The sequence below is a fragment of the Saimiri boliviensis genome, chromosome 7 (assembly GCF_048565385.1).
Source record: "Saimiri boliviensis isolate mSaiBol1 chromosome 7, mSaiBol1.pri, whole genome shotgun sequence".
NCBI classification, from domain to species: domain Eukaryota; kingdom Metazoa; phylum Chordata; class Mammalia; order Primates; family Cebidae; genus Saimiri; species Saimiri boliviensis.
Genome location: NC_133455.1, coordinates 115,576,600 through 115,592,474, shown reverse-complemented (window position 1 = coordinate 115,592,474; position 15,875 = coordinate 115,576,600). Strand labels below are relative to the sequence as shown.

Below are 15,875 nucleotides of genomic sequence, written 5' to 3'. Positions count from 1 at the left end.
TGGTGGTGTGTGCCTGTAATCTCAGCTACTCGGGAGGCGACAGAGCCAGACTCCATCTCAACCAGAAAAAAAAAAAAAAAAAAAAAAAAAAGATTCCACAATAGGCTGTCTGCGAACTGAGGAGCAAGGAAAGCCAGTCTGACTCCTAAAACTGAAGAACTTGTAGGTTGATGTTCCAGGGCAGGAAGCATCCAGCAGGGGAGAAAGATACAGGCTAGGAGGGTAAGGCTAACTGCCTGCTTTATATTTTCTGGCACCTGATTAGACTGTGTCCACCGGATTAAGGGAGGTTCTGCCTTCCCAGCCCACTGACTCAAGTGTTAATCTCTTCTGGCAACACTCTCGCAGACACATCCAGGATTAATACTTCATATCCTTCAATCAAGTTGATACTCACTGTTAACCATCACACATATGTAGTATTTGGTTTTGCAAAATGTAATAGCAAGGACAAATATAACTGTTTAAAGAAACATAGTAATGCCATCATTAGAAAATAAACTGATTGGAGTCTCTGGATCATAGTTTGGCTTCAGCTCTCTCAAGTTTACAAGAGTGTTGTCTGAGAAAATTAATCAGCAAGATTAGAAATGAGTTCTGGGAAACTTGGCTCACCATAGTCAGGGCACCAGGCAGAACTACAGCATGGGCCAGGTACTGAATATATGGCAGGTATATGGTCAGGGCAGTAGGTGGCTGTAAATTTTCTATTTTTCCCTGGTGTATGTCACAGCATTTTTCTGTGGGGTGAAATGAGTATCCTCAACCAATCCCCTGGGCATGGAGAGAATGAGAGGAACCTCATTAATAGATGGCAAATATGACTTATTCTAGCTTTCCATACTGATTGAAAAGATGAGACAGCAAAGATTTTTATGAAGATACTGCCAATTTGTATGTCTTTTGAGTCACACTGCTCCATTACAGCCATTTACCATTTACATGTGATACACAAGTAGTGTTGTAGGATTTGTGTTCATAGTTCTCCTGGTAAGGATCTATTTATTTCTCCCTGTCCTGGACCTCCTGTTCTTTGTGTTTCGTGTGTTTCTCTTTATTTTCTCACATATTGGTAGCACATATTCTCCAGTGACTACTTGAGAAAGGGTTTATGGTAGTCAGAATTTTTTTTAAGTGCTTGCATATCAGAAAGTTTCTTTATCCACAGGCTGGATGATAGCTTGGCTAAATACGAATAAGACCTTTAGGTTAGAAGTAAGTTACTTTTCAAATCTTGAAAGCATTGCTTCACTGACTGCAAATATTTAGTCAGTTTTCCACCAAACTTACAAGAGAATTATCATTTTATCCTGTAATTTTTTTTGTAGGTGTTACAGTTCGAGTGCCTCAAACAACCACATATGTTGTAAACAATGGACTAACCCTGGGATCAACAGGACCTCAGCTCACAGTGCATCATCGACCACCACAAGTGCATACTGTAAGTGTTGATGCTTGGTTTTGCAAAATCCTCAACTGTAAAGCTACAAAATATTATTGTAGTTGATGTTTTTCTTTAAAGTGGTTATATCCAAAGGAAATGTTAGGTCTTTCTGCTTTTCCAGATGTTTATTTCTAAAAATTGATGTTACCATTATGAAGAAATGTTCCTAGGGATGATGATTATTTAGAATCATTGAACTTGCTTGTGTACAAAAACAGGTCCACAGTGGGGTATACGAAGTGAAATATAGACCATTTCTAATTTATAGTTAAATTAAAAAGGACATTTTTCATTTTTCCATGTTCTGATTGTATTCTTTCCGTCTATACCACATCCAACTGCTACTTTGTTGTCAGTTGTTTTAAAGAATCCAGTGATACTGGGAGTTCATTAGTTCAGAGGTAATAGAGAGAACCAAAGATTTCTCCATAGATTTAGGCTCCAAAACAATGTCACATTATCCTGTGGCACACTTTTGGCAGTGTTTGATTGGTATGAATTATCATTGTGATGATTATGTTCTAGTGTTAGGAAAGTCAGTAGGACTTCCTAAATCGTCATGTTTTTTCATGATCTGGCTTTAACCTATCTTTCCAGATTTTTTGTCATATACCTTGTGTCCAAGAAAAAGTTAATACTTGTTCCTCTTCACATGCCTTTGCTCATGCTTTATCTATTGGCTGAAAAGGTACATGATTATTTCCACATCTCTGGATTCTATCTTTCACAGTTCAGTTTAAATATCACCTTTTTCTTATAAACTAGCCAAGAATATAGTACATATTCAATGTTAATGCTCTGATTTATAAGAATATACTACTATCTTATATTGCAAAATAACTTAAAAATGCAAGTACTCCAGTTTTTTATGATCTTGGCTGCCATACATGATATTTAAGAGTGTTACATCATACTAAAGTGAGAATCTGTAACATAGATAATTTGATCATAAATTGTTTTGTTAGAAGAAGCTCATTATTTCGATGTTTCTCAAAATGATGTTCCATCAGCAGGGGCTTTTTATTTCCCAAGAAAAACTCAAAGTATTTTAGGTCTAGGAAATAGACACCAAATTGAACTTCCAAGTTTGATCACGGTATTTGGTATTTCTTAGAATTCTTGGTGTAAAATAATATCTCTCTATCTGTTCTCTAAGGTGTTTTAATTCTAACATTCTAAAATAGTTCTTTTTGTGATCATGATAAATCAGTGTGACTTTTTTTTTAGGAGCCCCCACGCCCTGTGCACCCAGCACCCTTACCAGAAGCTCCACAACCACAGCGTCTGCCCCCAGAAGCTGCCAGCACATCTCTGCCTCAGAAGCCACACTTGAAGTTAGCACGAGTTCAGAGTCAAAATGGCATAGTACTGTCATGGAGTGTCCTGGAGGTGGATCGAAGCTGTGCCACTGTTGATAGCTACCATCTCTATGCTTACCATGAGGAACCCAGTGCCACTGTGCCCTCACAATGGAAAAAGATTGGAGAAGTAAAGGCACTTCCCTTGCCCATGGCATGTACTCTCACCCAGTTTGTATCTGGTAGCAAATACTACTTTGCAGTACGAGCCAAGGATATTTATGGACGTTTTGGGCCTTTCTGTGATCCTCAGTCAACAGATGTGATCTCTTCTACCCAGAGCAGTTAAACCTTGGAGCCTTTATATTTTCCTCTTTTAAATTTTCCACCTTTTGGTCTTGTTTTTAATCTTGTGCATGATACCCCACGTAAAATCCACCTTGTGGATTTCTTGGACAGATTTGTGTATACACTACATTTGTTTATAACAGAAGCAAAATAAACCCAGCCCACAAAGCAAGAATCTTTTCCTGGACAATTTAGGCTTTGGGGTTTCAAAATGTAAATGTGTACCTTGGTTTAGTTTTGAGGCTGGGGAATATGTATGGGTGTTTGTGTGTGTTTTTCCCTATTTATGTCTTATTGCATTGGGGTCTCCCATTTTTATTCTCAAATTTACCTCTTAAAATACAAATTAAGTAGATCAAAGGATTGGAGATGTAAAACTGGTATGATTCTGCTTTTAAAGGATCTGTAGGATCATTTTAGTTAAGTGGCTTAAACAGAATCAAAACCCAAAGAAATAAAAAACAAAATGGCTAAATAGTTTAAAATAGGTTAATTCGAACACAGGAAAGGATCTATTTGTCTTTTCTTTTGTCGAGTCTCCTGAGTTGTTAATTAGGTGAAAAAATATCTGCAGTGGTCCCCTTCCGTTCCTAATCTGGCTTTTACATTTGTTTTGTGCCTTAAAGATTATCTACAAAAATACACATGGCCAAAAATAAAAAATAAACATGGCCGTATGTCCATTGTTGTTTACTCTTCTTTTTCAGCCTTTTATCCTTGATTTCTCCTTCATCTCTACCAAATATAGCACACCTCCTCAAATAACTTTTTTTTTTTTTTTGAGACAGTTTCGCTCTTGTCACCCAGGCTAGAGTGCAGTGGTGCAATCTCAGCTCACTGCAACCTCCACCTCCTGGGTTCAAGCAGTTCTCCTGCCTCAGCCCCAGAGTAGCTGGTATTTCAGGCACCTGCCACCATGCCTGGCTAATTTTGTATTTTTAGTAGAGACAGTGTTTCACCATGTTAGCCAGGCTGGTCTTGAACTCCTGACCTCAGGTTATCTGCCACCTTGGCTTTCCACAATGCTTTGATTAGTCATGAGCCACGATGCCCAGCCACCTCAAGTGATTTTTAAACCAAGGGGTGTGTGTGTGTGTGTGTGTGTGTGTGTGTGTATGTGTATATGTGTACATAGATGTATATGTACACACACATATCCCGTGCACAGTCTCATCTGTGGCATCACATTTAACTCCAAAAATTTGACGTGCTGTTTTCTTCGAAAACTATAGATGCTTTTATTTTTGGTTACTATTTAACTTTGTGTAAAGTGGACCAAGAGAAAACCATATTGTGGAAGAAAATTTTTCGTAAACATTGTATCCATGTTGCACACTGTTAGAGATTATGAAAATGATTCTTGTTTAGTTTATTACCCAACGCTATCACCCAATACCAGTTTCTTAGTATTCTTTCAAAGGAAGCCAACAGTAAGATTCACAATACAAGAATTAGCTGAAATATAAAGGGGAAAGCTTCATTTCCTCTTTATTCTCATATCATCCTTCCTGTTTTAACCTTTGAACTTTGTTTTGATGGTGCCAAGTTGAGTCTGATGTACCCATTGTTAGCTTTGGATAGAATATAAAGTATATCCCAAAATTAGCCGGGCATGTTGGCACATGCCTGTAATCCCAGCTACTCAGGAAGCAAGGCTGGAGAATCGCTTAAACCCATGAAGGGGCAGTAGCAGTGAGCTGAGAGATTGCCCCATTGTGCTCCAGCCTGGGTGACAAGAGCAAAACTCTGTCTCAGAAAAAAGAATTTAAAGTATATCCTTTGAGGTCATTTTATGTAACAATTAGATATAACCTCCTGTGTATCTCTGTTCCTCTTCAAAGTTATTAAAATTCAACTTAGGTCATTGATTTTTAATACGAGGACCAGCTGCACTGGTGTCAGGTAGGTGTTCTGAGTGTAGATAGTTTAGGACTGGAGGGCTCAGTTAAGTTTTAGGAGTGAGAATGTGGTTGAGAGTAATTGAAAGGGATTCATGGAGTTTGTGAAATAACTTACAAATCTTCTTCCTTTACAGTATTTGAATTCATATTTGTACCTTCTCAAAATAGTCATTCATTTTTCCTAGAATTACAGGAGGGAGCTCTTGCTTTTATTAACGTTTTGTTTGCAACTTTGATGGCTTGTAATAGGAAGTATTCTACTTGTAAAGAAACTCTTTAGAGACTTTTGACTGGTCAGTAACACTATCGTCTGAGGTGTGAGATTTGATTGATGATGAAGAAAGCCTATAGATTGCCAAAAAATTAGTGCTCCAAACCTCCTTTGACTCTCAGAAAATGAGACCACAAGGTGTATGCTATAAATCATATTTGCCAACCGTGTAGACATTACTCATTCTAGAGCTAATGAGGATGATGAAGAAGTTGCCAGTGTCACAGCACCAAACATTTCAAAAGGAAGGAGTCGATAATCTTGTAGATGTATATGAACACCTGTCTATATCTGCATGTATATGTTTTGACCTGATGTGGTTGCAGTGTTGATTATGTGTTCAAGATTATTCCTGTCTACAGAATTGAAGGCCCATGTTCAAATTGTTCTTTATTGGCTGTTTTTATGGTCACATGGTAACAGTTTTCTTACCTAACCTACAAAATGTTCTCTTGATGAACATTTTTATTTATATTTACTAATCTTTTTAAAAAAACTTCCATAGCATTACATAATAAGATGAAGAAAGCCCAGTAGAATAAAAAGAAAATTTATTATCCTAGCCTATATTATGTTTTCTGTCAAAGGAAAACAATTAAATTCTCAAATAGGAATCCTAAAAATAGATTTACTAAAGTAAAATAATTACTTAAAATGCTTTCTTCCAGTTGGAAGGAAGGTACAGGGAGAGATCACAATATTTAGGGGAAAAGTATATTTATTATAAGATGATTTCCTCAAATTAGCCTACCATGGCATGTAGGAGCAGCAGCTATATTACATTTACTAAAAGGTGCTAGGTTAGAACACCAGGCTTTTATTTGAGACAGGTTTGTAATGCTGATGGACACTTTTTGTTTGGTTCGTTTCTTCTGGGAGAGAGAATGGAGGACTTCAGTACAAATAGCTACTGGTAACAGACTCTCTAGTAGCAGTTTCCACTCCATGGTTACCTTTTTAATTTCATAGTATTTTCACAAAGTATTACAAATAAGCTAGATTCTCCCATTTTGGGAATGAAAGTTTGCTACAATTTTAGCCTAGCAATATTTGTGTAGGTATTGCCTATTGGAAATTCTGAAAACCTGATGTTGCAACCTGCAATGTAGGATGTCTGTATGGCATTTAAAGATAACGGTGATGTTTATTACTCTACTTTGCATTCTGTGAGAGTAATTTTCACTCTGTCAAGTGTGAGTAAGCCTCTTTTAAAAATCCTGTTCTTGCCAAGAAATTTATAAATCACATGCAAAGACGTCTGTTGTTAACAGTTTATGAGGTAACTATATCCTTCGATTTCTCTGGATTCATTTTTTTAAATATGCAGAATACTGCATACTGTTTAAGATAGTATATAAGTTTATGAGAAAAGTGGAGAGCTTTCTTCCTTGAAAAGTGGATATTGAGATACCATTTGCCTCACAGAGAGGTGTTCCTTACTTTCATCCCCATTGCCAGACAATAAATATTTTGAAAAAAGTGACCTAAAACAAACAGCTTAAATGTTAGATTCATCTGTCTGCATATCTCCTTAAGCAGGCTGTATCTTACAGTTCTCTTACTGCATTGGGTAAGTGTTAACTTGGTTGTTTTTGTTTGCACTTTTGCTTTATATATTCTCAAAATTACCATTTATGCAACAAGGTTAGTGTTAATATTGCATGATACTCATTTATCTTGTTTCATGAGCTTTCCAGTACTGTACAAGGTCAAAAAAGTAATGCCTGTGGTATCCTCATCTCTCACGTTTTTACACTGTGATCTTAGCACAGTAAGGTACTGCAAAGACCTTCCTTCCAAATGTTCTCCTTCCAAGACTTTCCTTGTTGGGCCAATTCAGTATCCTCAACATCCTATGATTTTGTTATTTTATCACTGACCTGTGATTGGCCTGTTTTATTCTAATTTCCAGAAAACCCAAGTCCCAGTATTTGCAATAGCAAATAACTGTCTAAAACCAATGTGTGATTCTACCTTCTTTACTATTTTTACTGGGCAAATGCCCTTTTTTTTTTTTTTAACTTTGGGGACACACACAAAAATCAGCAGTTCTCATAAAGTGTTCGCTAGTGTGGCAGACTTATCTAATTCCTGAAACTCATTCATCCCCTTGAGCCAGCCAATGGGGAGGAATATGATAATGCAAATACATGTTTTGTCTTCTCATTTTCAAAAATTTACCATGTTAAAATAAACTTTGCTTTGTTTTTTATTTGTAGAATCAGCTAAGTACCCATATTTAAGTGCTCTCCCTATTTTTTTTTTTTTTTTTTTGAGGTTTTTGTTTTTGTCTGGTTTTTTGTTTGTTTTTTGTAAATAAGGTAACTGGGCAATCAAACACCTTTTGGGGATCCTGGCTTTAGTATTTTATCAGCCATTTCAAAATTAAATACAAAAATCCTTTGTAAGAAACTTGCATCCTAATTTTTCTTTATTGCAATTGAAAGTGTAAATAATAAGACAATGTACGTAAGACCTTCCTAATGTCTAATACAAACTGGGCTCTAGCAAGTTGCCCTATTTTTATTAGGGTTTTGAAGGTTTTTTTTTTTGTGTGTGTGTGTGTGTGTTGTTTCTTTTTCTTTTTTAAATGTACAGTAGAGTAGTGTCTGTATTAAGGTGTTAACTGTAGTGGGGTTTTGTCCAACAAGCCTGAAATTTATACTTTGAAATAAAACTACTGGGTTTTTAACATTCTGAGTACTCTGATTCATTCTGATTATTTACCCTTGTGGCTTTTTTGTTTTTAAAAAATACTCCACCTTGTTTAGAATCACCCATTACATACTGTAAAGTATGGCTTATTTAACGTACTTGGCAATTCCATGGCACTTGGACCACATCTAACTGTCCAGTTTCGAAAGAAAGTTGCTATGCAGGGTTGTTGCCAGATTGTATAGGCACTTTTAACTTATGGGAGGCAACAGTAAGGTTTACTGTATTGTATGCCTAGCCTACACCACGAAAAGACTCAACTGATGCCTATTAGTGACCAGAAAAATCACTAACTGCTAGAGGTTCCTTTGAAAACGAAGCTCCAGCTTCCCCTAGGGTTTTGTCATTAGACATACTCATCCAGGGAAAGGGGAAAGTATAGGAGCATTCTTACGGGCCAGGCATGGAAGTGGCACCCATCTCGGGTTCCAGTGGCTAGAATTGTCATGTGGCACAACTATATGAGGGACACTGGGAGATGTGGTCTGTGTGAGCAGGTATGAAAGGAGAATATGGATTCTGCTGAATGAAGGAGCAGTTTCTGCCATACCCTCTTGTATATTACCATGTATGCTGAAGCTTAGTATTATTTTTATATAATTTCTTCTACAATGCTCTACCTTGTAGTGAGTGCTTGCTATAAAAACAAAATCAGTGGGAAATGAAAATGACAAATTTAATATATTTTATTGCATAGTTCTGATGGGAAAAACAGCTAAAATAGTGCCTTTGGTATCTTATTTGTAGCCTAGTTCCTCATCTTCCTCCTTCATTTTATGTCAATTTTCAAAATTGGTTTCATGGTAATAAAATCAAAGTTGTAGACCTCTGGCATGCCCTGATGTAGAGTTTTGTTGAAACGGTTCCAGCGAAAAACAGGGAGGCCACCTTGTACTGTGGGACCACTTATGGCATAGGATGTATACTGAGATGCTAGATAAATATCTGACACCTGAAAAGAGAGAGGAGGACGACATTTTAGAAAATCATTCAGCAAAAAATTAAATCCATGGCCTTTCCCGCCCACCCCTCCAAAGTCACAATGTTAGCTTTTTATATTTTATTTTATTTTGAGACAGTTTTGCTCTGGTCACCCAGGCTGACACAGTGACAAGATTGTACAGTGGCACAATCTCGGCTCACTGCAACCTCTGCCTCCTGGGTTCAAGAGATTCCCCTGCCTCAGCCTCCCGAGTAGCTAGGATTGCATGCACGGGCCACCACTCTGAGCTAAGTTTTGTATTTTCAGTAGAGACGGGGTTTTGCCATGTTGGACAAGCTGGTCTCGAACTCCTGATCTCAGGTGATCCACCTGCCTCGGCTTCCCAAAGTGCTGGGATTACAGGCATGAGCCACTGCACCAGGGCGCTGCCTTTAAAACAAATTTTTCTTGCCATCTTTTGCATTGTCTTTATATGATATAGTCTTCTATATCCATTTGGCATTAAATGTGAATTGACTAGAAGTGTGTGAAATGAACAATGTAGCTAAAAGTGAAATCTGAAGTCAGATTACTCATATTCAGAATTCTAGCTCCGAAACTTACTTAAAAATCACAACCCTGCCGGGCGCGGTGGCTCAAGCCTGTAATCCCAGCACTTTGGGAGGCTGAGGCGGGTGGATCACGAGGTCAAGAGATCGAGACCATCCTGGTCAACATGGTGAAACCCCGTCTCTACTAAAGATGCAAAAAAATTAGCTGGGCATGGTGGCACGTGCCTGTAATCCCAGCTACTCAGGAGGTTGAGGCAGGAGAATTGCTTGAACCCAGGAGGCGGAGGTTGCGGTGAGCCGAGATCGTGCCATTGCACTCCAGCCTGGGTAACAAGAGCGAAACTCCATCTCAAAAAAAAAAAAAAAATCACAACCCCTCTGTGAATCAGTGTTCTCCTTTGTAAAATGGGCTGATAACCCTACTTCATAGAATTGGCATGAGGATAAGTGCAAGCAATGCTCAAAGCAAAGCCTAGAATACATGAAGTCCTCAGAAAAAGTTATTAATCAGGGTGGTAACAGAGTCTTAAAGTAGAAGGAGCTCACTGTCAATAATTGAGGGTCATGATTCTGAAAAACACGTTAACCACTGACTCACGGTGGATCTTAATCTTAGAGGGGAAAGATAATCGCTTCTGATTTCCCCCATATTCAAAATGACTCTACAGAGATAAATTATATTTTTAAAGAATATCCTTCAACAGAAACTTTTTGATAAAAACAACTGCAGGTCTCTGTCTCTGGAAGTGAGATTTGGTAGAGGGAAGCTTGGCCTGAGTTCTCCCAGGCAAGGCAGCAGAGGTGATTTTGTTTGTATATTCTGCGATGGATACAAATTTCACACACTTGACTGAATGCTTGCAAATACCATTTTTAAAAAGGAATACAAAAGCATTCATTGGGGTTTCATCTGCACCAGCTTCTCTACATCCATCCCTTTTTTAAAAAATGTTAACATAACATTGAGAGTCACTGAGTCTAAAGCTTTGCCTTCATCACACACCTAAAAAGAAGATTGAGCTGGAACTTAGAATATGTTAAAGTATTTCCCTTTTAGATATTCAGCTAATAGAGAATAATGTGTAACTGGGGTCAGCATTCCTATAATTTTTTGAGCCAAAGACAGAATGAACAGTTTACTCTGACAGGTTTCTTCGATAATTTGGGACAGGTGATGAAAAGACACACACCCAAGCCAAGAGTGCAAAAGGATGCAGTAGCATGATTACACCAACCGAATGGCTGATACCCTCAGACATCCCAAATCCAGTGGTGGGCAGGTCAATTTTTAACAACCATCTTTCTGAGGAAAAAAGTTCCTGATTTGTAGTATTTGCTGATTTCCATAATGTAAATACTTCACATGACTGCTTTTTTTTTTTTTTTTTTTGAGATGGAGTTTCACTTTTGTTACCCAGGCTGGAGTGCAATGGCTCGATCTCAGCTCACCGAAATCTCCGCCTCCTGGGTTCAAGCAATTTTCCTGCTTAGCTTCCCGAGTAGCTGGAACTACAGTCGTGCACCACCATGCCCAGCTAATTTTTGTATTTTTAGTAGAGATGAGGTTTCACCATGTTGACCAGGATGGTCTCGATCTCTTGACCTTGTGATCCACCTGCCTCGGCCTCCCAAAGTGCTGAGATTATAGATGTAAGCCACCGCGCCCGGCCACTTGACTGATTTCAAGCTATCAACATGATGTCAACTAGCAATTGGTTCTTGCATGTCTGTGAGCTGGCTTTAGCGCACCATAACAAACCTACTTATTACTCATTTTGAGACACATTACAGCACTTATCAATTCTAACATTGTGAAAAACCTCTGTGCTTCAGTCATCCAATCCAAACTTGTTCCTTCGGCTAAATTCAATTCATGTTTAACATGGAATCACACTGCTTGAATATGTTCTTTGGACCTTGGGCCAGTCTGGTTAAATTTAAGACAATAACATCATCATTATGATTGTATGCATTTACAAATAACTCACTAAGTACTCGAAATATTTTACAGAGATTAAAGGTTTATTTTTCACAACACCTTATGAGGTAAGTACTGTTGTATCCGTTTCACAGATGAAACAGAAGTATGACGGAATTATGTGATTTACTACCAAGTGGCAGAGCAGGGACTTGGAGTTAGATAATGGGACCTACCACCAGAATCTCTGAAAAAGCCGATTCCTGGGTTGAGTTTATGGTTAGACACATTATTGTGCTTCTCACCATAAAACCCTGTGCAACTTTGCCTTTGGAGAGGCCTGTATGCTGGTGGGAATCAAATTCAAAAGCCAATAATAGCATGTTACCTTCGTGTCATAACAGCCTCCGGGATTTGGGTTACGTGAGGTCAGGTCCTCACGGCAGCAGATGGTATTACAGGGGTCACCTTTACTATAAGGATCATTCTTATAATCTAGAAAACAGAGACAGGTGAAGAAGAGAGTGAGTATTAGCGATTCAGAGACACAATTCTCCAAAGGAAGATTTTGGGGCCTGTTAAAGCCTAATCAGAGAGGGTACCCCCACAGGCCTCCTCAGCCCAGCCTGCTTCCACATAGAGCCATGTCCCTGGGTTTGTGAGGAAGGAGTAAGTCCTTGGCCTGCCCTCAGTAAGAATGTTACACGGTGGAAAATGGATGGGAGAGACGAGAGGACTGTGCATCAGTTGTTTCCAACAAAAGAAATGCAAATTTGATGCTGTTCATTAAAAAATGAAGTATTTATGACCAATTTTTGTTTTATTAGCTGCTGTTATCCTTGGAAGGAAACTTGTGTTTGAACAAAAATTATAAAGGACCCTGTATGAGTTATTTCTTCTGTGTTTTACAGATGATTTTTTTTCAATTAAAAAATGTATACACGCTTTCATTTTATAAAGGAGGCCCAAGTTTTATTTGTTGAGTATAAAATGTATGTTAGTTAAATACTAAATACTTAAATAACTTCTTATAATTCCTTCTAGTACAGAGATGATAAACTTACATGGATTCTTTACCCATGGGGAAGAAAAGAAGGTTTGAAGAATGATTCTTGAGAAATATGCTACATACTGTTGTATCGCATGATATATTTCATGGATGCCATATCCGTCACATTCCCTTGGTCACGCCGGAAGATTTTGGCTCGTGGAGCTAAATCATAAGAGTAGTCCAAGCCCAGCTTCTGAACTAACAGTGGATACCCACTCCAGTTGTAGATTTTTTCATGGAAAGGAACATTGTAGGAGGGCCAATATCCTGATTTGGAATGAAAGGGACATACGGGAGGGATTGACAGGGAAGGAGACAGAAAAGAAGAGATAGGGGGCAAAATAAATGTTATCCATGATCATTTATTTTGAAAGTGGGTACAGGTGTTTAATTACAAAACAATGTATAAGAAATAAAGCTTTGAATGTGAACCCTGGCCACCAAACAGCCTTATAAATTGCCTGAATCAGTATACCTCTAGATGATTTCATTAGGGGAAGAAAAGCATCAGAATTCTCTGGTTTTCACCCAAAATTCTTAATCTTTAAGCCAGAAAATAAACATATTCTCCATAGAGCAAAATAAAGTATAATGCAAAGTAGTCTCGGGAGCTCATCTAAGTGGATTTAGTTACTGAAATGCCAAGAAATGGTTGTTCTCATTGAGGCCCTGAAAAGGAAGATGTCAAATGCTAACCGTGAGGAAGTGGAAGAATCTAGCACTGGAAATAGAAAGCCTGAATTCTAGGCTCAGGGCTTAAAACCTTGGTCTCAGGCAGGTAACCTCATTTGTTTTATTTTGTTTCTGTTTCTTTTTTTGAAAGATGTCAATGGGGAGGGAGAGAAGTCCATAATGTGAGGGGATTGGGGATGATCTTTTAGGTTCCATTAGGCTTTTAATTCCTTTGACTCTAAACATTTATAAGGGCTCGGCTTCATTCAAAGCTTCATAGTGTGTGAAGGCCACACAGACCAGTAGTCACTGAGCACCATACATGTGACACAGCTCTCTCTTGTAAAAGCAGAATTTCAGAGACATCCTAGATTACGCTGGCCTGGGTTATTGCCTACAGAACAGTCAAGGAACGTCTCCACCATGCAGGGTTCTCTCCTACCTCTACAATTCCTCTCTCGGCCCTTGTCTGCCTTTCTCCTTTGTATTGTTGTACAGGACCTCCTCTTTGGGGGTGACGTTATTGAGACAAAAAGCAAATGATAAGACATTCAGCCTTGCTAATTCTGAAACAGAGCCAGCATCGGAAGAACTGAGATATGGATAACATTGAAATTACAGAAGAAAAACAGATTTGTTGCTAAAACATATCCAAGTTACAAAGACTAAGGAATTGGATTGCCTGGATTTGAAGCCTGGTTCTGCCATTATTACGTATGTAACATTGGACAAACTGCTTAACCCCTCTTTTTTTTTTTTTTTTTCTCTTTTTATTTTTGAGATGGAGTTTCGCTCTTGTTACCCAGGCTGGAGTGCAATGGCACAATCTCGGCTCACCGCAATCTCTGCCTCCTGGGTTCAGGCAATTCTCCTGCCTCAGCCTCCCGAGTAGCTGGGATTACAGGCACGCGCCACCATGCCCAGCTAATTTTTTGTATTTTTAGTAGAGACGGGGTTTCACCATGTTGACCAGGATGGTCTCGATCTCTTGACCTTGTGATCCACCCGCCTTGGCCTCCCAAAGTGCTGGGATTACAGGTGTGAGCCACCTGCTTAACCCCTCTGTGCCTCAGTTTCTCATCGTCATTAAGTGTTCAGCATTAAGCATCTTCATAAGCATGAGCATTAAATGCATTCAGATGGAGTGCTTACAATAGTATCTAATACTTGGTAAACATTAGATGATTAGTATATTTATCTTTGTGAAAACAGCTCAAATGAATAAAGAAAATGTCTGCTTTATATTTCATATTTCATAAAGCTTCATGATTTATAACAGCACTTAAAATAGAGCAGCTTGGCCTGCCGCAGTGGCTTACACCTGTAATCCCAGCACTTCGGGAGGCCGAGGCAGGCGGATTGTTTGAGCTCTGAAGTTTGAGACTAGACTGGGCAATATGGCAAGACCCTGCTTTTATTCAAATATTTTAAAAAATGGGCACTAGGGTGCATGCCTGTGGCCCAAGCACTATTGGAACCCGAGAGGCAGAGGTTGCAGTGAGCCAAGATTGTGCGGCTGCACTGTAGCCTGGGTGACAAAGCGAGACCCTGTCTCAAAATAAATAAATAAAATAGGGCAACTTGTTTAATCTCACAACAACCTGATGATGTATAAGTATTACCATCCCTTTTTTTTTTTTTTTTTTTTTTTAAAGAAGAAACAGAGTTTCAAAGAGGTCAGATGTCTTCCTAGGCTCACAAAACTTGACTGAACACAGGCCTTCTAACTAAAACATCCAGGACTTCTATTACCATACCACAGTTGCTTCCAACTGCTAGGAGATGTGCCCCCCCACTTTTAATGTGGGCAAAACACATGTGTCTTTCTGACCTTTTCTGTACTCACAGTAAAATGGCAACAATAATAACACTTATGTGGTAGTATATTACAAAGCTCAAACAAGAGAACATAAGTAAAAGGCCCAGAAGAGTGTCTAGAATGCAGTAGGTACTCTGAATTTAAGTCTCTATTCTTTCCTCTGGCAAAAGAAAGAAAAATACAGACAGATCACTACCAACTCTTTTTAGTCTTAGGGAGTTTCAAGGGATCTAGCTATGGAACTGCAGAGAACCATTCCGTTATCAGCAACTGTCCGAAGACGAAAAGACTACTTTAGCAAGCGTTTCTCTCTTGATGCATGCTATTTTTTTCAGGCTTTTAGCAACTGGAAAGAGCAGCTGAGCTCTCTGTTTTGGATTGCTATATGCTAACCAAGTAACAACCTAATGATTTGACTTCTTGGATGGATTTTCCTAACAAGCAAAGAAGGCAGGTCCACCGCTTGGTAGCATAACTGCCTGGCAATGAAAGCTCCCACTTTAAAAAATTGTTTCGTGCATAAGTCGTAGTGGACTTAGTTGGTGTGAACCAGTCTTCACTGACCAGGCTCACTCTAGGCATCATTACAAAATCAATTTGGGGACCTGGAAAACCAAGGAGCAGGTCCCAATCCCCAGGGTCCACACTTTATCTCGATTCTGTGTCTATTCATCTGCCCACTGATCTACTGCAATAGTCTCCTACCTAGTCTCCTTTCTTCCCACCCAGTCCACTCTCCCTTGTCAGGAACTCCCAACTTCTAAAACAGGCATCCCCAAACTTTTTACACAGGGGGCCAGTTCACTTTCCCTCAGACTGTTGGAGGGCCACCATATACTATGCTCCTCTCACTGACCACCAATGAAAGAGGTGCCCCTTCCTGAAGTGTGGTGGAGGGCTGGATAAATGGCCTCAGGGGGCCCGCATGCGGCCTGTGGGCCGTA

The 15,875-nt window shown here is 39.0% G+C and overlaps 2 protein-coding genes across 8 annotated transcripts in view; one reads left to right on the top strand and one right to left on the bottom strand.

The window, feature by feature from the left end:
- ATF7IP (activating transcription factor 7 interacting protein) overlaps window positions 1–7,954 on the top strand; it is a 134,844-nt gene extending 126,890 nt beyond the window's left edge. For all 7 annotated transcript variants that reach the window (XM_003934544.3, XM_074403262.1, XM_074403263.1 and 4 more), the window contains 2 exons: window positions 1,329–1,441; window positions 2,672–7,954. In XM_003934544.3, coding sequence (XP_003934593.1) covers window positions 1,329–1,441; window positions 2,672–3,091 — 533 coding nt within the window. In that variant the 3' untranslated portion in view covers window positions 3,092–7,954. The remainder of the gene's footprint in view (window positions 1–1,328; window positions 1,442–2,671) is intronic.
- A 691-nt stretch (window positions 7,955–8,645) lies between these two features.
- Window positions 8,646–15,875, bottom strand: part of PLBD1 (phospholipase B domain containing 1) — a 50,839-nt gene continuing 43,609 nt past the window's right edge. The window contains exons 9-11 of the mRNA XM_039461652.2: window positions 12,522–12,707; window positions 11,778–11,884; window positions 8,646–8,929 (exon numbers count right to left, since the gene is read on the bottom strand). Of these exons, the coding sequence (XP_039317586.1) occupies window positions 8,747–8,929; window positions 11,778–11,884; window positions 12,522–12,707 (476 nt within the window). The 3' untranslated portion in view covers window positions 8,646–8,746. The remainder of the gene's footprint in view (window positions 8,930–11,777; window positions 11,885–12,521; window positions 12,708–15,875) is intronic.